Source organism: Balearica regulorum, chromosome 3 (genome assembly GCF_011004875.1).
Source record: "Balearica regulorum gibbericeps isolate bBalReg1 chromosome 3, bBalReg1.pri, whole genome shotgun sequence".
In the NCBI taxonomy this organism is placed as follows: Eukaryota; Metazoa; Chordata; class Aves; order Gruiformes; family Gruidae; genus Balearica; species Balearica regulorum.
The window spans coordinates 23,123,394-23,146,109 of record NC_046186.1 but is presented as its reverse complement, the minus strand read 5'-3'; the positions used below and the strand labels follow the sequence as shown (position 1 = coordinate 23,146,109).

The window sequence follows — 22,716 nt, the reverse complement described above, 5'->3', positions numbered from 1 at the left end:
GAAAAGAACCCTGTTTCTTGCTTTCCAGATCAAGCAGTAAGAAACAGCTGATATATTCGTAGTGATATTTTTGTGATATATTTTCTTGGAAAGACTGCTTACGCCTAGATGAGTTTTATCAGCACAGTTTATATGTTGGGCTGCATTTTATTTAAACTACGTAACTCAAAGCATTGTCTGAGTGGTAGGTATCTATAGCTTCCTAACTTTTCTTCCTGATGGGTCATTTTACATGTATTAAGTATAGGTAAATCTGGATATTTGTCACACCTGAAAGTCAGATGTTAATTGATGGTCTCATGTTGCCACAGTCCATGGGGGCTAAATGCTGCATTTATCCTGTGCCAGTTTTTAAAGTAAGGTCTTTTAGTAACAATGAATGATGTCATACTGTATTGGGTCTGGCTGAGATGGAGTTAATTTTCCCCACAGCAGCCCTCACAACGCTGTGCTGTGCATTGGTAGCCAGCAAGGTGTTGATACCACACCAGGATTTTGGCTGCTGCTGAGCAGTGCTGGCACAGCACCGGGGCTGTCTCTGCAACATTTCCCCACACACACCAGTAGGCTTGGGGTGGGCAAGATCTTGGGAGGGGACACAGCTGGGACGGCTGACCCAAACTGCCTAAAAGGATATTCCATACCATATGGTGTCTGCTCAGCAATAAAAAGCTGAAAGAAGGGAGGGGAAGGGCGGAGCGTTTGTTATTTACGACGTTTGTCTTCCAGAGCAACCACTATGCATACTGAAGCCCTGGCTTCCTGGGAAGTGGCTGGACATCACCTGCTGATGGGAAGTAGAGAATAAATGTTTTGGTTTTGCTTTGCTTCTGCACATGGCCTTTTGCTTTTCATTTATTAAACTGCCTTTATCCTGACCCACAAGTTGGGGGTTTTTTTTCCATCTTATTTTTCTTCCCTCCCTGTCCTGCTGAAGAGGGGAGTGATAGAGCAGCTTGGTGAACACATGGCATCCAGCCAAGGTCAACCCACCACACATACCTTCAAGAAACAGCCAGTATTTGAAAACTATAAATGGGAATCCATCTCATCTCACATTAGTCACTTAAAAAACAGTCATCCAAGTCTAAGTTAGTTGTCTGATCTCTTTTAGAATTACTGGGAGAAAAATAAGCAATTCTGGGGGCAAGTCTCACCCATCTTAGATGCTTATTTTACCAGGAAATGAATCATCCTATGCAGGTGCCTACTTTTCTCCGTCAACCATAAAGGGAACCAAGGACAACCAGCTCAGATCAGGACATCTAATTTTGAAATGCCTAAAGGAGTGAGATAAACTCCAGCCAAATCCTCTGTCCCTGTGACAGCACTGGTAGGACTCTGGTATGCACTGGGACATAATCTCTCCTGTGTTCCATTACCGTGTTCATTGGAAAGGTGGGAGGTTCATCTCCTTTGCTCCACATCCCCTGTATGCTGGCTGTTAAAGCAAGCCTATTGATTGAAGTTATTGAAGTTATCGCTTGAAGTTATGGATACTGAAGTCAGTGGAATCAGACCAATTCATGCAAACTCAGGATCCGGACTATTATCACAGCATATTATTGACATAGCCAGGATTTGTGCTTCTCATATATGACTTTTTAAAAGAGCTTTTCAAAATAGCATGTCACTGAGACACTGCTGTCATACAAATCCTATATAAAATGCTATTTTTTAAGCAGCATCTGGTTTTGTCATCTCTCTGCTAAACAGAATCTATATAGCACTTGTGAAAAAAGATTGAAATCATTAGCATGACATGTAACCTCAATCAGAATTTACTGGGGTAAGGCAAAATTACTGGATGAGGCGTTGGTTGGGTTTTTGTTTGTTTGTTTGTTTGTTTTGTTAAATCTGTGCATGCATCAGGTTAGACTCAATATTCAGAGTAGATCCTTTTAGGCTTAAGTTCTGTATATCTACCGGATTTTGTACAGGAAACTAACAATTAAGTGGAAATGTGACCACTAAATTTGGAAAAAAGCTGGAGTCTAAGTACACTCTACAGTCTCCCAGGAGGAGAACAGTATAAAAGGAATTACTGTAATCAAGTCATTCAGTGCGTAAGTTGTTACCTCCATATTGAGGAAACTTAGGTCTGTAGGCAGCCCATGTTACGTAAACGATAAAATCTGTTTTGACAGTGTAATTAATGTTAGTCTCAAAACAGAAATGCAAATCAAACAAGACATCAAGGTCAGAAACGGTAAGCCTTTGCCAAAGTTAAAAGAGATGTGGGCAACACAAACCTCATGGATTGCTGATGGACTAGTTACAAAGGGTTCTATTTTAGATCAGTTAATTAGCAAGAAATTATAGCCTAACCAGCATCCTGTAGACAGCAAAGCAAAGTGCTGACAGCTGTTTTCCTCTTCTAAACAGTTCCTATGTGCCTCTAAAATACTGAAGTTGAATTGAAAAACACCATCTCAGTTTTTTGGTTGCAGGAAGGAAAAATGTACCTTTAACTATACTCTATTTCATTTACAGAATGTACATGTGGGTTTTCAGGAATACAGATTGCATTTGTCACATCATCAAAACTGTAACAGACAAAGAGAAAAAGAGCTCCAAAAGCTAAGAGTCACTCTTACTGGGCTACTCTTTTCACATTGAAATAAAATATAAAATTTGAAAATGTTTTTCAGTAGAATCAAACCAATATTGCTGTAATTCTGTACTTAAAAAAAATAAATCTCTTCTTGAACTTCCACATACACTTATCACTCAAGTCAAATAATTTCCTTCAGCCTCCTAAACCCACTCACAGACATATTATGTAGGCTTATCATTGGTTTTGTTTGTCTATTTTCTATTCTCATTCTTACAGTAAGTATGTGCAGATTGTGATTTTCTTTAACTTACAGTAATTCTAAACTGAATAGGACGAGAAAAACAGTTTGCTCACTTAATCTTAAGGAAGTGTTGCATGGTAGAATAATTTTAACAGTGCATTATGATAATGGTCCTACATTAAAGAATTAAAGTGATAACAAAATATTTTAATTAAAGATAATTTAATAGCTTTAAATCATTCTTTTAATCCACAGAGAGCTACAAGTTTGGACACAATCTCAGAGTGTGCTTTCAAGATTGTTAACAATACAAGCAATAGTCAAATTGAGAAATCATTTTACCCAAGATACAGAGGGAGTCAGTATCAGTGTCAAAACCACTGCTCAGAAAGCTACTTGCAGGCTGCCAGCCCTGTGTTTAGGTGCAGCAAATGATGCTGCTGGGTTTTGAGCTCTCAACTTTGTAAGTCACAGCATTACTATCCAAGGGACATTCTAGAAGTGGAAGTGTCCTTCTGGAAGTGAGACCTGACTTGCTGTAAAGGAGTATATTGTTATTTTGAAGTGCAGCTGTCTTTCTTCACATATACCCTCTATCGGCCCCTGTGCCTTTTCTAGGACAAGCTGGAGAGGAATTCCCCTGTGGCTGCACACACAGGTTTTTGGAAGAATTTTTTTTAACTGTGAAGAATAGAATCATAGAATGGTTTGGGTTGGAAGGGACCTTAAAGACCATCTAGTTCCAACACCCCTGCCATGGGCGGGGACACCCTCCACTAGACCAGGTTGCCCAAAGCCCCATCCAACCTGGCCTTGAACACTTCCAGGGAAGGGACATCCACAACTTCTCTGGGCAACCTGTTCCAGTGCCTCACCACCCTCACAGTAAAGAATTTCTTTCTGACATCTAATCTAAATCGATCCTCCTTCAGCTTAAACCCATTACCCCTTGTCCTGTCACCACACTCCCTGATAAACAGTCCGTCACCATCTTTCCTGTAGGCCCCCTTCAGGTACTGGTAAGCCACAATTAGATCTCCCTGGAGCCTTCTCTTCTCCAGGCTGAACAACCCCAACTGTCTCAGCCTGTCCTCATAGGAGAGGTGCTCCAGCCCTCTGATCAGCTTTGTGGCCCTCCTCTGGACTCTCTCCAGCAGCTCCATGTCTCTCCTGTACTGGGGCCCCCAGAGCTGGATGCAGTACTCCAAGAAGCTAAAGCAGAGCATAGTTCACACCCCTGTTGTACTGAAAGTCTAACAAAACTAAAAGCCAGTTTGTCAGCAAGCAAAACTGGGTCATCTTCAGGAAAGTTATGCTTAGTTACATTAACTGATGGGCTGAGGCCCTGATGGATGAAATACTACATGTGAGCTAGTAAAAATTGCTGTCAGAATGCAAACAAAATGGTGTCTCTATACCCAGCACAGCAAGCGCTGTAGTTCCAGTGCACACATCATCATTATGGCTCCCGACATATACACCTTCCACAAAAACCAGGACTGAACACATGCAGAGCTTCTAAGAAGACTCCTTAGAGTTTTTTGTCATTCACTGAGGAACACAGAAGGCAAAGCCCTGGCAGGTCCTGCCTTCCTTTTCACTACAAGTAAAAGGAAGCACTGTGAACTGGTGCTCCCAGGCTCATCCATCCTGTGAGCTTCCCACAGCCACACAGACCCACCTGAGGACAAAACCCTCTGGCAACCTCAAGCTGAATAGCTGGGCTGAGACTTACCTCTGCCACTGTTAGCTTCTATCATGTCAGGAAGGCTTCAAACACCTGAGCAGTGAATCATCTTCCTTGAATGACTCAGCCTGGAGAAGAGAAGGCTCCAGGGAGCCCTAATTGCTGCCTTCTAGTATCTAAAGGGGCCTATAGGAAAGATGTAGAGGGACTCTTTATCCGGGAGTGTAGTGATAGGAGGAAGGGTAACAGTTTTAAACTGAAAGAGGGTAGATTTAGGTTAGATATCAGGAAGAAATTCTTCACTTTTAGAGTGGTGAGGCACTGGAACAGGTTGCCCAGAGAAGCTGTGGATGCCCCCTCCCTGGAAGTGTTCAAGGCCAGGTTGGATGGGGCTTTGGGCAACCTGGTCTAGTGGAGGGTGTCCCTGCCCATGGCAGGGGGGTTGGAACTAGATGGTCTTTAAGGTCCCTTCCAACCCAAACCGTTCCATGATTCTATGATTTTTTTTTTCTTCCTTATAATATGATACAGAAAATGAAGCTAAGAAAACTCTGTGAAAACTGATCCTACAGAACAGCTTCGAAGCCAAATTCTGCCAGGGAAGGGAGCATGGGTGTCCTTTTAAATAAAAAAAGAACCAGCTGTCTGGCAAATCTAATAGGTCACAGAGGAATTATGTCAAGCACAGAACAGCAGGAGCAAGGGAGAAACACTCATTACACATTTTTTAAACTAACCATAGATGGAAGGCAGCGACTTCATTTTTTATCTTTGCCTCTGCGGATCATCTGTACCAAGGAGAATGAGAATTATGAAAAGCTCCTGGCTACTGCTCCAACTGTTTTCATGCCTCATCAGCCTGAAGAGACCAGGCGGCCAGGCAGCCCTGATTAGCACAGCCCTTACTCCATCTCAGGGAATCCCAGAGTTATGAACAGTTGCAATGGCCCCTTGGCCATCCTCTGATGAACTCCTCAAACCAAAGGGCTTGTGTCACCTTCATCCCAGTGACTCCCAGGGCCACTTCCAACGTGTAGAGCTGCTATTAAACAGCAGGGTCAGCATAGCAGCAGAATTTCAATATATTTAGAAGAATTAAAGACTAATTATTCCCCCCAGATATACCCAGAGCAATGAAAATGATGTGTGTGTATCCAAGTGTAGAACTGGGCTCATCATTTGTTAGTATAAGATTTATTCTCGCAGTATAGGCACACAAGTTGGCACAGCATCAAAGTATTAACGCAGGATCCCCAAGTGCTCCCACAGATAGATGGTATGTTTCCTGCAGAGAATTAGAGTGCCAGATAATTCCATGGAGTCCCAACAGTAATTAAACAAAGTCAATAGGCAAATTATAATTGAGAAAACAGCCTTCTATATCTTATTTGGACTTAAGGTTTTGTGGTTTTAAACATACCTATTGTGGATACCACTGCTAGCTATTACTTAGCAATGGATACCAGTAAAAAGACTCAGCATTTACTTCTTTAGAGAGAACAGAAATTGTGGAGATGTTACTTCATATATATGTTTTCCCCCATTTGGCTGGGTTTTCCTAGCAATAGTGCATTGGATTAAGAAGGTCCAAGCAGCCACTTGGATAAAGTATTTCATTCTTGAGAAAATCACACATTTGTTGACCATAAAATATTTTTTCTTTTAGGAACTAAGGAGTGTGTTTTTCCAATTTTTATATTTATATACATTTATAAAATCCCCTCTGAGCCTTCTCTTCTCCAGGTTGAACAGTCCCAGCTCTCTCAGCCTTTCCTCATGGGAGAGATGCTTGAGATCCTTACTCTTCTTAGTGACCCTTCACTGAACTCCACTAGCTCCATAGATAGTAGCACCATGACTTAAACTTTTGCCTGCCCTTTATATCCTCATGTCTTTGAAAAAAAAACAACACCAAAACACCAAAACAACCCACAAAAAGAACAACTACTGTCATTAGTGTTCAGATAGCATCCAGAGAATCAGTCCTTTTGGGACCTGCAGGGGTAGCTATGCTACGGAACAGTACAACTTCTTGATGAAATATCATATTCTCATGCTTTTATGTTTGTAGGTACATGACCATGCAATCTCTTTCCTGGGAATGAGAGTTTTGTGGCTGAATATCAACCATGTGCTCTAAAAATTCACCCTATGTAGCCCCTTATTTCAAAAATGGAAAGCTGAAAATAGCTTTTAGTCAGGAGAAAGGAAACCTGCAATTCCTCAGGCATTCTTAGTAATCGTATGAGCTGTAATTGAAAACTCCCTCATGCAATGTGACCTTGTTTGAATTAATTGGTTTTGGAATTAGGGCTCAATAGTTCAGTAAATGTGGAATTCTCTGAAGTTTACTCGTTGCCAAGCAGAGTCCTACTGGCTGAGAAAAGTAAAATGGACATAAGACAGTTCCCTACTTCTCATCTTTTTCAGTATGCAGGAGTTTAGTAGAGCTACCTACTATCAGTTAGATAAAAGGAGGTGCTTATTCAACTGATCTGACAGGTATGCATTATGTTACATTTTCTAGAAAAATTAAGTTATTGTAATGCAGTGTACTGGCCACTTAAGGCTAGTAACTATATCCCCTGAAATCAGCAGTGCTTCATGATAAGTTTCTCTCAGAATCGGCTGGAAATCCCTGAAGCAGGAGAAGTGATCTTGGTCTGACACTTAACATAGGACAGAAACCAGGATGCCTTTATGGACCGTGACCCAATCCCCAGTGTGCTGAAGTCCATAGCTAGGTGGATTTTTTTTATCATTAATCCATTCATCAAAAAAATACAGTTGTAGCCAAAGAACTTGAGTTAGAGGAAAATGTGAAGTAGTTTCAAGAAACTGAAGAAGATACGTCCTTTTATTCATCAGGCCTAAAAGCTGAAGAACTTAATTGAGGCCACTCAGTCAGTGCTTGTCGCTGGAGAGGATTTCGTACCTCTGACTGGAGTGCATCAGTTCCTCCTTATAGGATATTTAGTCTTTTCTGGTTTAGCTGTTTCAATTTGCATACCAAAGCAATATTCACTGAGCAGATACCCCACCTGATGGGTGAGTGTCCTGAGCAGTGAGCTAGAGTGGCAGTGTCTCTCTCAATAAAGACAAAAGTGTTTTATACAATGTATAATAATGCCATCAGGAGAAGCTGAGTGTGCCCCCCACATCTGAACACATGATAACCTGGTGTTCAGGATATCCTGGATGGCCATAGGAGTAAATACCAAATTACTCTCTGTCTCAGTGGAGGGATTTTAACATGTTCTTCTGCTTCACAACAGACCTTCCTAACTGCTACCTCCAGTATCATTGCAGCTCAGTAAGTATTTCTGCATTCACAGTAAAATCAAACAACATCAGCAGGAAAAACTGTGAGGAAACATCCTGAAATATTCTATAACATATGGAATAAGTCATATAGAGGACTCTCTCTATGCATAGGATATGTAACAAAAATAAGTTATCTTCTCAGGCAAAGGGGAAAAAAACAGACAGTGGTTAAGATCTTCCAGACCTCCTCATTGGTTATGTTGTTATAGTAGAATCCAGCATTGTACCAGGGTATTTTACTTGCTTTTCAGTAAGACAACCAGGTATTGGAGGTGGGATAATGCGTTACTGCGGTACTGCTCCCAGCCCAGTGCACTGTTTCCCAACAGGACTATACAGCCAGGGCTCTCTACGCACTGAACTGGTGGTGACACAGCTCCCGATACCTCAGGTACCTTGCACACCTCCCCGCAGCACTCTGCTACACTACCCAGACATTAGCAGGAAGGAGCCTTCCAAGCTGCCAGCGTAGCATATATACGTGCAGATATACTTAGACAATGGGGAACCAAGCTGGACTTGGAAAAGCGACCCAGAATTTATGATCTCTTCCTGAAAAGTGAAGCATTGCTTGCAAGAATAGCAAAGATGTAAGGCAGCAGTAGTTAGGATGACTACTGCACTCTGTGACTTCTCATTCAGGAAATTACATGTTGTCGGTGATGGAGGGACAAGGTGGGAGGCAGCAGCAGCTGGAGCTGTATTTTCTCAGCTGTGCATCTGACAGCTGCAACTGGATACAGTTCAGAGACAACAAGCATACGCTGTCATTCAGGGCTTTTAACATGAAGTATTTTTTACTGGGTTCATTATCTCTTTACAAAATGAAACAGGATGGCTAGAAATGCCCTAACCACGAGTCTTAGCAGGGGTCACACAGAATCCAGGTCTAGCTTACAGTGTGCCAGCAACGCTGGCTGCCTCCTCTGCGTTGTCACTTGGCTCATTCATTTACACCTGGGGCAGCAGACAGTGCCCTACGTCATCCATCAGAGGTGGAGAAACCTGGTTCCACAAATACTTAAACTACATGGGTCCGTGCAAAAGTTATCTGTTCATTAGTACCATAGATGTTAGCAATGAACCACTGCACTTTTTCTGTAAAGTTGTGTACATTTAAGGAGAGCTGGTTACCAGAGATTCTTTTTCCTTCTATTAGAAAACCCTGTTAACAGAGTCCATTAATAATGTCCCACATCATAACTTTCATTATAGTTGCAACCTTCCTACCTTCTGAAAGCTGTCAATGCATCTAGGAACATTTTAGGAAACTGCATGCTGCAAATACATATTCCATACTTTTGTAATTGAATTCATAGATCAAATATTACATTTTTTATTTTAGATTTACATTTTTAGTTACATGAATTAATTTTTAGCTAAGGCTGTGTGTTATGATTTAATTGTTTTACAACATCGATAAGAGGCAGTCATGACCTATATGACTAAAATTTCAAGTAATAATTAAATTGCAATGCCTGTTAATTTTCTAAGAAATGGCTTTAGTTTCTTTGCCAAGAAGAGTTTGTTACATCAGAAGCAATAAAGGAATTAATGTAATGTAATTTTCCTGAGAATTCAAAAGACTGAATTGGAACTGAAGGTTGATGTGAAACTTTGACCTTTTTGACATTTATTTGAATGAAGGCTATATAAGTGTCAAATATCTGCAAACACCATTTTCACATTTCAGGCAACTGCTTCTTTTACAATTTTCGGAGAGGACTGAAGAACTAAGATTTTTTTAAAATTATGGTAATGATAGGAAAGGAAACATCTCCCTCCAAAGTGACAGGGGCTGAGGAGAGAAATATGGAAGAGTTAACCCTAGGGTTTTAAGAATGAGAACTTATTTGGCAACTGAAATTTTCAATTAACAGTGAATCACATAATCCTTACTCTTCTTCTAAATTAGATAAATATTTCTAATTTGAATATTTATCTTTCTTACATAGAAACTGAGGACAAACTTGCTCAGTGGTACAGAGTTATTATTTTGAATACAGAACCACACCAAAACTGTATACAGTCCATAGGCTTGGAAATAGTTTTGGAAAACATCTTAAATCATCTTTTTTCTCCACAATGCCAATATCGCCTCACCACAAAGCAGAAAGATTACATATTTGGGCAAGAAAATCTATCTGATAAATCATTTCTGAGATGAGGGAGAAGCCATGTGTGAAACAAAGGTTAAAGTTTTCAAAACCGCAGTATTTAACCAGCAGACAGCTAATCAATGCCAAACATTTGTCATAAGTATTAAAACACTGGGTTGCAAACATATTTACTGCCTAATCTCGTTATTTTCCCAAACATATTCTATTATTCAGCTTTGTTGCTCTAGAGAAAATTAAATAAATTCCTTTCAGTGAGAATTTTGGGCTTATCTAGCATAGAAACTCAAGACAGCTTAGGTTCAAACCAACCAACTTGGTAACCAAAGTAATTCTAAAAGTATTCCAGTTTAGTACCTGGAGTCAGAGACCAAAATAGATACTTAGTTGTGTCTTTTGCCATGGAAGGTTTCTTCATAATAATCACAGAATACTATATGACAAAGATGAAAATTAGTCTCTGGGGTAGCATTAAAATCTCATTTTATAGCATGATAGCATCTCTATTGAGCAAAGGACAGAAACATCCCTAAGGGTGGCATTGTAAGCCACAACTTCTGGTTTTCAACAAACTTATATATAGCAATTAAAATAGTATGCTTAAGATAAAATAACATTTTATGCCACTTCTGGAATGCAAATTTATGTTATTCAACCTCAGCTTACTTCCTTTCTAAGCTCCCACTGTTCTGTTATACAACAGATGTGTCAAGCAAATAATTTAAAAAGTATTTTTGCATGATACATTTCGAGCTCTATTTTTACCTTTTGTAGATGGGTGGCCTGCACTGCAATTTAATAGTATGTGGCAAGGACAATATCATAATTAGGAACTGACATTAATATATTTGGAAACATAAAAGGGAATTTGGATCACTTGACAAAGAATATGTATTTGTTATAGATTTCATTTTAATTATTTAACTGCTATCTATCTGTGCAATCTTTTCTCTACCAGTGCTAAATGCTAATATTCTAAAATGAATAAAGCTATAATTTTTGCTAAGCAACTAATAAGAGAAAAGAAAGTTGCCAGGAGAATGTTAAAAATCCTAAAAGTGAATGGTATAACAACGAATGCTAAGGGTTACTGATGAGTAATAGTAGATGTGTGAAGCTTACCATAATGTTTATGATTCAGTGTATTGATACACCTGGTTACACCTTTTGTAAAAGTAATTAATTCCCAGTTAATTGCCTGTAAGTGTTCAGACCAAATATTTAAAAACTTGCTTCTTTTTTTCTTTTGGTACTTTAAGGATCTAAATTAAAATCAGTGCAACTGATCTCATTTAGAAGATCAATTACTTGATAGATAAAAATACCTAAATTTCTAACAATATCTAAATGATACCATTTGCACTTGCATTTTTATATTTGCACCTGGATAACTGTATGTAATGGGAAATGGAGGTCAAAAGTCCAGGTCCATTGTATTACACTTGTAGGATTCTCCCCAGACAGAGTTTATTCCAAGCTGTAGCCACAACGGTACGGTATGACAAAGCTAAGAATACTGGTATCAAATGTTATCACTACACAGGGAAATCGTTTCCAATGTCAAACATCCTGTTACAAAACAAGACGGCATATTTTTACATGCAGAAGAGTGAAAGGGTCAGTGTAGATTTGCTTACCTGTGGTTGACCTGATAGTTGAGGTGATGTTGGAAGATGCCATCGCAGGTATACATTCATCATCTTGGGAATAGCCTGCCTGAATGGCACGCAAGTAACTGTGGCTTCTTGTTCGGAAACATCCAGGGAGGTCAAGGGCATCCATTGCCTGAGCTTCAACTTCACTAAACACTGATTCACACACCGATTCAAATTGCCCATTAACCTCTGCTTCACTCATCTGAATAAACAACAACAATGCATTTGATTTTTGACTTGCTTTTTTGTGATCATCACGGCCTCAACATCTCAAACGGACACCTGTACATTGATGAAGAACTGTTTTAGCAAATAGTTAAAATGTAGTAATCCCTTCTGATCACATTCACATCTTTTAACTTACATCAGCTGTTTATATGTATATAGTTAAGTACATCACACATGCCATACAATTAATTTTACATTTAATATCTTTTGGCATAGTCAGAGGATTGTAAATACATGATTTAACGTAACCAACAAGATCACTCTGCGCTGATAGAAATCCTTGTTCTGCCAGGAGAGGAGAACAGAAATCAGCTATACTAATACTAGCCCGCAAAAGGTGAGTGTGGATTGCCTCGGCTCCTCACTTATTGGCAAAGTTACTACTCATGTTGACATTTAGCCTGTGTGGCAGGTTGTTATCTTGCTCTCACTATAAAGGGGCTCAAGGAAGTATCTCATACTTGAAGATGTGCAAGTTTAGAGGAGGTGATGCTTCTGAAAGGTTTGAGAAATATTGCATCTAGAGCTGCGTCCAGTGAAGGATGTGAAAGAATAACCATTGTCTGAAACAGAGTGAAAAGTGGTCAGATGAGAAAGTAAAGCTTGGACCACCTTTAGCTGAGAAGGGCCCTACACCAAACTCATTCCCTGGTTAACTGGGTTAGCCATTCAACTACCATGGAAAAATGAGATGCAGCCACTACTGCTGCCTTTTCTTCAGCAGCCTTATTTTAAGTCTGATACTTCTGTCACCAGGTGTGCTGAGGAACCCTAGATATGCCTACCTGCATCACCTACCAGGTTGGCCCCTTGGGGGATTTCAGCACCACCCTCCAGCTCCCCGCAGGGCTTGGGCAGGAGCCAGCATCTACCTGCTGACCCTGCCCTGCAGGTTGTTCACGATGCAAAGCTGTACATTTTAAGGTAGCTTTCATGATAAACAGGGTTTAGGCAGGCTGGCCAGGCTTAGGGAACCTCTTGGTAGGGAACTGTCTATTGCAGTTTTGAAGATGTGTGCCTAAATTCTACCTAGATCATTTAAACAGGCTCTCTGAAGTCAGCCCTAACTACATGTGAATGTACCTGAATAATTTAAAATCATGTTTATCCAAACTCAGATAGGAAGTTAACACTGGACAGACAAACGCATGACCTCCTGATAATGTTTTGTTTTTCTTTTAAAAAAAGAGAGTGCTATAAATTAGAATCAGTATAAATACCAAATTACATTCGTAGCGTCACTAAACAGCACATCCAGTTGATATTACTTTTTCTATATGGCTGCTTAGTGCTATTTTCATTATTATTGTTCCTAGTACATTATTCTTTATGGAAACAGGGTGAGTGCAAATGTTTCAAATGTTGTAGGATTTTGATTAAGTAAATGGAAATTTCATATGGAACTTCTGATGATAATGAATAACTGACATTTTAATTCCATGTAAGACATTTTGGCTACTAAATCTCTTCTGAAAGGAATTGCATTACCCTTCATAAAATTTGCTTCTAATAAAGTTAAGTAGACTAATGCAATCTTGAAAAGATTAAAAAAAAAACTTACTCTGAAATATTTTGCATACATTATTGATCAGGAAATTTATGGTAATGTAGTCCATAAACGCTTTAAGTCCTAACCACTTCTTTCAAACTAAGGTCATTGACAATAGAAAAATGAAAGTTTAAAAACTTAAATTAAAAATATAAACCATGGAACGCAGCATCTTTCTTGACTCTACCCTTGGTCAAGAGTGAAAAAGGAAGGATCTCACAAAAAAAGGCATTAAAAATATCACAAATAAGACAAACTGCTATTACGTAGATGGGACAAGAAGATGATGGTGTAATGGAAAAAAGAACAGGAAACAGAAAAGGTTCAGAACTTGTTATTTTAATACATTTACTTTGTGTAGAATCTATTAAATGCATTTATTACAGGTCTGGACTGTGAGGTAGGATGTATGTGTTGACACAAAATTACGTAGTTCAGTGGAAACTGAAAAAGAAAGTAAGGAACTATATCCAGCAGGTTTTGTTCATCTGGCCAATTGAGCAATCTACCTGCAAATGAAGTCTATTGTGGACATCTTTCCAGGTAATGCACATTGGAATGAAGAATTTTAACCGCTGCTGAAACCAATTAGTCTTTATGGACAGCTCAGTGAACATCCTCATGCACAGACATAGTCAAAGAGGCAGAAGATGTTAGAATAGTTCTATATTATAGCGTTGTTAGATGACAGCCAATAGCACTTGCTTTGAATGCAGGATCTAATTCTTGTGAAACATTCTCAAAACCAGAGTGTAATAAAAATAGAAAATAACCAAACCAGGGTAATGAAAACCAAAGCATGAAAATGATGGGGACAGGTTTCACAAGGGAGTTATGAAAAATTATGAAAGGTTTGGAAAATGACTGACTGTTTCTAATTCTGATATGTGCTATCCAAGATTATACTTAGATTTCTCCCACATAAATTAAGGAATTTGACTGAAGGGCATTAGTCAGGTGACTAGTCCCTCCCAACTCTCTACAGTCCATGGAGACTGACAAGCGTTTCCAGAGGGCTCTCAGCCCACTTGGGATGTGCATTGTCCTGGAAGAAACTCTTTCACTCCATTAACTACAGAGGAAGCTTTAGTAATTGCCTCGGTTAAAAGCCACAAGTTAGATGAGTTGAATCCAGGTCTGAATAGCCATGCAATACAAATTGAATGTAAGTGAATACAAAATTGCTTAAAAAAGGTATTTTTTTTTTTAACATAACCATTGTGCATAATTAGCTACTATACCCTTAGATGCCTCACTAAATGGTCAAAGAAAAATAAAGCAACATATATCTGAGAAGAGGACAGGGCCCACCTGTCATGAAGCAACACAAGGAAATAATGTCAGGACCAATGAACATTAGAAACGTAAGAAATTTTATGTGAAGTCCTCTGCTAAACAGAACATGCACATACTTCGTAAGGCTTCTTGCACTTCAGATCTCACTTCAACATGAATTAGTACTAACTAACCAACATAAAACCAGCAGGGTGGAAAAATGTCTCTTTTCAGAAGTCCCCATACATAGAATAATTGATGGGACTTATTCTTTCACCCAAGAAGAGTGAGGGATTGAGTTTAGAGATGAATCATTGCTCCTTTGGAGCATAATTATTTCAACCTATATCTTAATCTGGCAACCCACATTTACTGAAACCAGAGTAGATATTTTCAGAGGATGAGTATTGTAGCAGTGTGCCCCTTATGCTCAGTCTGAATCTTTTTAACATTTAAATATTTAATGTAGACTGAAAATGAAAATACCAGTATTTATATTTTTAATGAAAAATAAATGGAAAATATTATGCACGATAGCGTCCCTTTGCTTCTAGCATTCAGTATTTTCTTGAAATTTTGAACAAGGATTACATTCTTTAGAACTGAATTACTTTGACAATTCACATCTTCAGTTTGCTATTAATTTAAAAATACCCTAAAACCATCCACTAGTAACAACTCTCGCATCTGTGATTAACCTATAAGAAAAGTTATAACAAGAATTTCCCACCTGACTAACACAGCTGGCCTGACTGAGCGTGCTCACTGCTCTCATATAGCTCTGATTCCTTGAGCGAAACTTTGGGGAATTGTAGTTTGCAGAGGGATCCAGGTTGTGACCCCCAGGCACGTCACTTGCAGTTTGAAGGTAGCTCTGACTACAAAGGAAAGAGGAAGAAAAAAAGGAAAGGGTGTAAAACTACAGATGGAATCAATTAGGACACTAAAGACAGCAATTTGTATGAGACTCACAAATCCATTCCCCAGGGTCAAAATCTCTCTATATAAAGCATCATAGATCTGTTGTAGTCAAACGCCTTAGCACAAGCAGAGAATCTGTCTGCAATTCTGCTACCTAGATGATATGAAATTTTAAGTCTTTGCAGTATTTAAACATTACCAATCCTCCCGGCTATTAATGTTGAACTTTACTAAAAGAGAATGGCTAGGTCATCAGGAACAAGAACCAGAGCTAAAGCATAAACCAAAGTAACTAAAAATGTTTCTTCATAGATAAAATCTGTTACTTGTCATCTGTTTTTCATCAAGGTGTTAGGCATCAAGAGACCTTTTATCTTCAAAGGACTGATATATTTTTACAAAAGATCAAAATATCCCATGTTCAGCTAAAAAAATAGATTAATAAGGTACTCAGAGCAACTGCATGAAGCTCTAGAAATGCTTTTCTTACAACACATCTCCCAGTTTGGAGGACTGGGACCCTTACACCACACCGAGCCCCTTTCAGTATGCTTTCACTACAAGGGTATATTAGTCTTCATGTTTTATGTCAAATGCATTGTTTATCTGTCATTCCAGGAAAATAAAAGAACCCTAAGAGAAGAACTTTGCTTTGAATACAAAATTAAAAAAAAAGAAAAAAGAAAAAAGAAAAAAAGAAAAAGTTGTGAACAAGATTTACCAGGGTTCTCAGAACTTCTGAAAATCAGATTTGAGGAGCCATGTGACACTCATCCCTAAACAGCAGTGCACAAATTAATTCATGCTTCAGAAAATGTTGGGTTTCATGTGGTAAATAGGCATTTCTTATAGTTATTCCTTAAAGGTAGCTTTAAAAAAAACACAGTTTCTGGGAACAATAGATTTGTGCCAGTTGAGTGTCTATCAGAATTGGCAATACAGCTATTTGAGGCCGAGCTGGCAGCATTACTCAGTGCAGCTGTGGCTGTGACGCGTGTCTGGGCTGTCGGGAATTTCCCTGTGAAAGGGGAAGCTTCCTCTCTGGAAGGATCAGACCACTCAGTGAATGAGAGCGCCACAGGTTCAACTCCTGGTGCAAAATGAGGCAGAAACCAGGACATTGTTTCTCAGACCATACTTATCAAACCTTGAGCATGACCATAGGCTGGTGCTTGAGAAAGGACTCAGCCTTCCTCACTAAGTGGACACAACCTGAGTTTGGGCTGGAAGCATTCCCTGAGGAGCGCTCAGGGAGGAATCTCAGACCCTTTATCATGTATCTGACTACAGCAGAAAATAGTGTTGAGCTCCATCTCTGTGTGTGGCCATGTCCTTTGATGTCAGACATGTGAGATGACCCAGGGTCCCTCACACCACCAGCTGCAAGAGCAGGTGGGATTTATAGACCCCTCCAACCTCATACATGGGAGATCCGTTCTCAAGCATTTCCATGTGTTCTCCCTGGCTTGGCCATCTCAGGGTCAACATAGACGTAGCCTTGTTTGCTCAGTGCATCTGCCAATGGCTGGGCTATCTGCTTCTCTAAGATGGACTGCTGACACCTTCTTCTTGTTTTCATCTTTGTGAAAGTCAGGCATTTTTTTCTTTTTTTAAACTTTTAAGCAATTTCCCTGGAGGACAATCATCTTTTTCTTCCTGTCTTTAATCAGTGCCTTCTATGGAATACCTCTGTAACCTCAAGACAGAGGTAAACTATGTAGAAACTATGCTATAACTGCTAAAACCAAAATGAAAATGTATGAGATTGATGCAGGCATGTGATCAGAGGTTAATTAAATCATTACAGACTAAAAGTGATTTGCAGATCAAGATAGCTGTCTGATAGTGGGTCTAATTTGGGTTTAGATGATGAAAACAAGAACGGTAGCAGCATTTTTTTTCCCCACAGGTATGAAGACAAACATAATAGATTAGGCAAAGTGGTGTAGAGCTTCCCTACCTCTATTTAGTTGTTAAATGTAAGTAAACCTCCTTTCATTTATAGGAAGCAGGCTGATGACTGTAACCTGCTTTGTGTCATTCTGATTCTTTGCATATGCTTTACTAAATCTGTCTGGTATTGTTAATTTAGTTATTTTTCAAAACAGTTAGATGAGTCCTCTCTGGACCTTCTGCTTGTCATCAGGTGCTAAAACCTGGGATTCTGAGTTCAGAAGCAGTTTGTGAAAGAGACATTAGAGGTTTCTTCATTAAAACATGGACCACATTAAGAAAAAGATAGAGGCAATAGAATTAAATTATAAATTATTAATTATTTTATAAACTACTTACAAATAATTAATTTAAACTGGCTCCTAATAACTGTCTCCTTTGCTAAGTAATGCTCAACAACCTAGCATTTAATTATCCTTGTAAGGTATTGCTATCACTAAATACAATCAACAATTTCTACAGTAATAATTTATTAGGGAAAGAAGAATAGTATTCCATGGTACTGCTAACCAGCTGAGTTTTGATGGATGAGTTTGGACATCACCTGATAGTTAAATATATTTTAATTTATCAGAGGAGAGCCATAGGACTGTGGGAAAATAAAAGAAGTATCACATATATTAGGCTGTAAGAGCAATTTCACATCCATTTGATTAATACTTTAAAATATTCCTGATTAAAAAGAAAGATTAGTTTTCATTTCTAAGATATACATTCAAAGTTATCTTCCAGGATAAATGTCTCAATGCATGGTAAAAATTATGATCTTGCTATAAACATGATCCAGAACCAAAACACCGTAGGCCCAAGAGTTACATCAGGAAGTTGCTCTCAAATGTTATTATCTGTTGCTCAAGGAACTTTCATGCTTGTCAACAAAGTTACAAAGCACACACCACATGTGACATTGGTAAATGCTGGCTTTTAAATGACAACCACCTCATCTATAAGCTTAGGAACAAAATTCTTGACCTTCATTTCTGAAACAGCACAGCTCTATCACCTGATAAAAGAAAATAATTTTCTTTTATGCTCTGCAATAGATAACCTTATTCTCAGCTGATCACTGAAGAAGGGCAAGACACGATAAGCACATGAGATGGTTTGACAGTTCATCTCCAGGACCACACACAAATACACAACTTTAAACATCAAAGAGGTGACTCTAAAGTTTGGTACTATGGAAAAGGAGGAAGAGGATGAGACTAATAGGAAAAGTTAAATTGGTATGTCAGTCCTGTTCCCAGTTGCTTTTCCAAACAAACAAGATCCTAGGAATGGATTCCCTTTTAAAAGCTTTTTTCCCCTCAAGTGTTGTTTTCCCCTTTCCATTGGCTAAGGCAAGTCCAGGGCAGCTAGGAAGAGGTCATAAATTTAATGAGAAGTCGCTCAGCTGCAAGCAAGGCTCAAAGCCTAGAGAAAGTTTTAGGAATAAGGCAGTGCCACGTAATGACCTTGCAGCTCTTGAGAACCTCTACTGTAAAAGCAAAGCTTTATGACTCCCAGTGAAGACAGCTAAATTTGCAACAGCACTTTCAGTGCTCAGCGGATTGCCTGAGTGTATTCAGGGAGGACAAAATACTGTATTATAGCCACATAAAGTGAACTACAGTATGACATGCTTATCTGGGACAGTATATCTGATAGTGTATCTGGGACAGTACATCACCCTGATATAGAGTGAATGGGAAAGAGGTTAGGTTGCATATTCCAACAGCAAAACATAGATAAAAAATAAGGGAAGAGCAGCAAAGAGTTCCTCCTTAGAAGTTTCTAGGAGTCTTGCATCATAATCTCCCTTTTCTTGCATTCCTCTAGTCTGCAAAGACTCAGGCCTCTGTAGTCAAACCTCATATGCCCTGCTGCTCCTACTTGAAAGCTGCCCCTTCCTCCTGCCCCAGAACTCACATTTACCAAAACCCCCAAGTACAGCTCCCCTTCATTCCTGACCAAACCCAGATCCTAATCCTTACCGCTCCCTAGAATCCTCTTTATTCCCAGCTCAACAGTTGTCCTGCTCAAGATCTTCCACAACATCATCACAGAAGCCAGCATTTGCCACTTGTCCTACTTCTGTCCTGTGCAGATTTCAAAGATACCTTTAACACCCCCATCTGTCAGCAGAGCCCATCTAATCCTGCTCCCTGACTGGGGACATTGGCTTCCACAAAAGCACAAACTCTTCTCTTCTTGTAGAGAAACTAACTATTCATGCCCACACCTTACCAAAACTGAAATTTAAGAGCAGAATGGGGGAAAATAATTGCTGTAAAATACCTGTTACTTTAGCCCTAACAAGCAACAAGGTGTGCTAAAAAAAGAGAAAAGACGACATCATTTTTTTACTCTTTTGACTCCAGAAAACAAATTTCCTTCTGAGTTTTGCTATGTCTTGTAGCTGACCTTAACAGGACTCAGTACACTAAAAATGTAGGAAGTTTATCTAATTCTTTTTGATTACAATATAAGTAAAGTTTCTCAAGAGATTTCAGGAGATGGAAAGCACATCTACATCTCCTTATCTTTTCCCCACTTAGGCCATTGTAACAGATGACTTGTAAAACTTGAGAGCTTTTTAGAACATGTTTTAATGAAAGGAACAATCATGGAAGCTAATCCAATAGCTGCAATCAAACATTAACTAATGATAAAGGAAGGACTCTTATTTCCTCATCTTTAGCCATCTATTATTTAGCCATCTAGTTTCTCTTCTATTAACTGTGTATTTTTAAAAGGAGTAAGATGCTTATGTTACTTTATCCACATTAAACAACTAGCTTTGTGGTTTTTTTTCCCGCATTCCATTGTTTTATACAACTTTTGGAAAGTTTATATGACCATGGATAGCGTCTGAATCAGCCCAATGACTTCAGCATCTAGTGCTGGGGGATTTGAGGCATTCCCGCAGCGGTCTGTACCACAGCACCTTGCACCACTCGCTTGAAGTCTATCACTTTGTGCAGCACTCAGCCCATCCTTTGTCATCACTGAGTTCAGATGCTGATGAACACCAGGATGGTCTGTGGCATGTTTCCTGAAGTCTGTTGTCATTGCTGTACGACAAGTATTACTGTAAACTAGACTTACAACACGCAGTACTGTACTGTGACTTATGCGACCATTGCATGTTTTGCAGAAGACAAATCTTTTTGCCATTTGATGAAAAGGTATGTATGATAGTAAAAAAACATGGTTTCACTTTTAGGACACCTTGAAATGCCAGATTTAGAGGCTGACATGGTTTTACAGATTATAGCTAAGCCAGGGTCAAATCAAAACTAAGAAACCCCCTAACTTCTCCCTACGAATTCAGATTCCTGAGCAGCAGTACTTGACAGTCAAGATAACCCTAGTGGGAACACGGGGTGTATGAGTCCTGAGAAAGGGATCTCTGTCACACTGTGCTTTTTTTTTTTTAATTGTATTTTATTTTCTAATAAGTGATTGATATAATATACTTTCTCATAAGCCTAATACCTTTGCTTAAAAAAGTATGGACATGATGCCAACAATGCAGCAGATGTCTTACACTTGCCAAGGTCATTCCTTGACCTAATCAGATTCAAAACAGTCATCACTCCCCAGAGTGCCTGTTCTCTGTCAAATGTTCAGCCACCAGTGCAGCCTGGGTGAAGACGGTACCAAAAGTGAATGAGAATATTCCCAGGCCTCTAAAAGTTGCAGCAAAAAAGTCACCTTCTGACTCTGAATGGGTCTATCAGGTTTATTAAGGGAGCATCAGATATAAAGTAAGTCCATTTTCCATCAAATTAATTTTTAGAATTGTAATATTCTAAAATAATACCTTTTTATTTTCATGATCATGCCTGCATTTGTCCCAAAATCTGAGAATGAATGGGAACATTAAAGAAAGTACAATCATCTCTGTTTAAATCAGTATATGGAATTCAGAAGTATCATTCTGGGACAAAAAGATAAAATTTGTAAAAGAATTCATCTTGGGCACCTAAAAGGGAGGTGCATTAGGATTAGCAAGGTAGCATAAGTTATCAAAACCTATTTTACTGAGAGATTTGCATTTCAATGGATATTAATTTCTCTATCTGGATCTATCTTAACTATGTCTTTGTAGGTACATGAAATAACTCATCGACCAGAATCTAATGATTAGGCTTGGCTAGCAGTGCCATTGTATAGCAGCTGCGAGCCATACTGTGTCTCCGTGGATCCCTGCTGAAGTCAACAGAGCTCTGCAAAGGGGCACAGATGTGCCTGCGTGCAGCCCATTGGAGACTCAGAGGATAGGCATTAAGTCTGATTCTCCTTTGGAATAGCACAGTTAGTCTGGTTCTTTGAAAAAACTGAAAGTACACATAAATCTGGTGAATTTATCTGTAGCGAAAAATGTCTTTTCTAATCTTTGCCAGACTGGAGCTTCTCTTTGATCAGTGATAGATATGAGAATTTGGGCCAAATTAGATTTTTAAGATGCCTATATATTTCATCATTGACCCATAGCCTTTTTTTAAAAAGGTGCCTGAAAGATATTGAATATTTGATTTATTTCAGGAATATGTTAGGAAAGAGGTGGAGACTGCTGTTTCCATCCTTATGAAATGCCTACTAATCACCGGTAGGAGAGAACCTTGCTCGTCAGTAAGCGGTTAGGGATTTTGTACAACATGAACCAGAAGAGAATGAGAGGAAATCATCCGGAATAGCTAAACAGTCTGGTGGTTTGATCACTCCTTGCAAAGATACAGAGGATGTAGGCTCAATCAAGCCTGTACTACAAATCACGCAGAATGTGCACGTAATAAAAAAAAGTCTGATGTGGGAAATCTAAACTCAGAGCTACTGTTTGTGAGAGGTGACAGATGTGCACATATAGCTAATTCTAAAAGTCTTGTTCCAATATCCTATTTTGAGCCTGCCCTGGAGAGTAGGCAGTCAACTGGTCAGCAACAACAAAACTCAGGCAGATGTTATGGCAAAAACTTAGAGGTATTTAAAGCATCATGTAGAGTTCAGTAAATGGATCTGAGGATCTAAGCAGAACTCCAATATTGGATGCATGTTCCTAAATCCCTTTATCGAATTGAACTATTCATAATTTTTTTCAGGAAACTCTCTCACTTTTTTTTTTTTCCTTTTATTTGCTTTCAGTGCATATACATGTACACGTGCAAAAAAAAATTATAATTAGGCAGAACAAATGTAAACTACAGACCATCAGGACTCAGTAAAA

General features: G+C 39.0%; 1 protein-coding gene across 23 annotated transcripts in view; it reads right to left on the bottom strand.

The window, feature by feature from the left end:
* Window positions 1-22,716, bottom strand: part of DLGAP2 (DLG associated protein 2) — a 466,376-nt gene that overhangs the window by 40,350 nt on the left and 403,310 nt on the right. For all 23 annotated transcript variants that reach the window (XR_012834403.1, XM_075747313.1, XM_075747324.1 and 20 more), the window contains 2 exons: window positions 15,364-15,511; window positions 11,564-11,783 (listed from right to left, as the gene is read on the bottom strand). Coding sequence is in view for 22 of the 23 variants with exons in the window: in XM_075747313.1 (XP_075603428.1) it covers window positions 11,564-11,783; window positions 15,364-15,511 (368 nt within the window). In the remaining variant the exon portion in view is untranslated. The remainder of the gene's footprint in view (window positions 1-11,563; window positions 11,784-15,363; window positions 15,512-22,716) is intronic.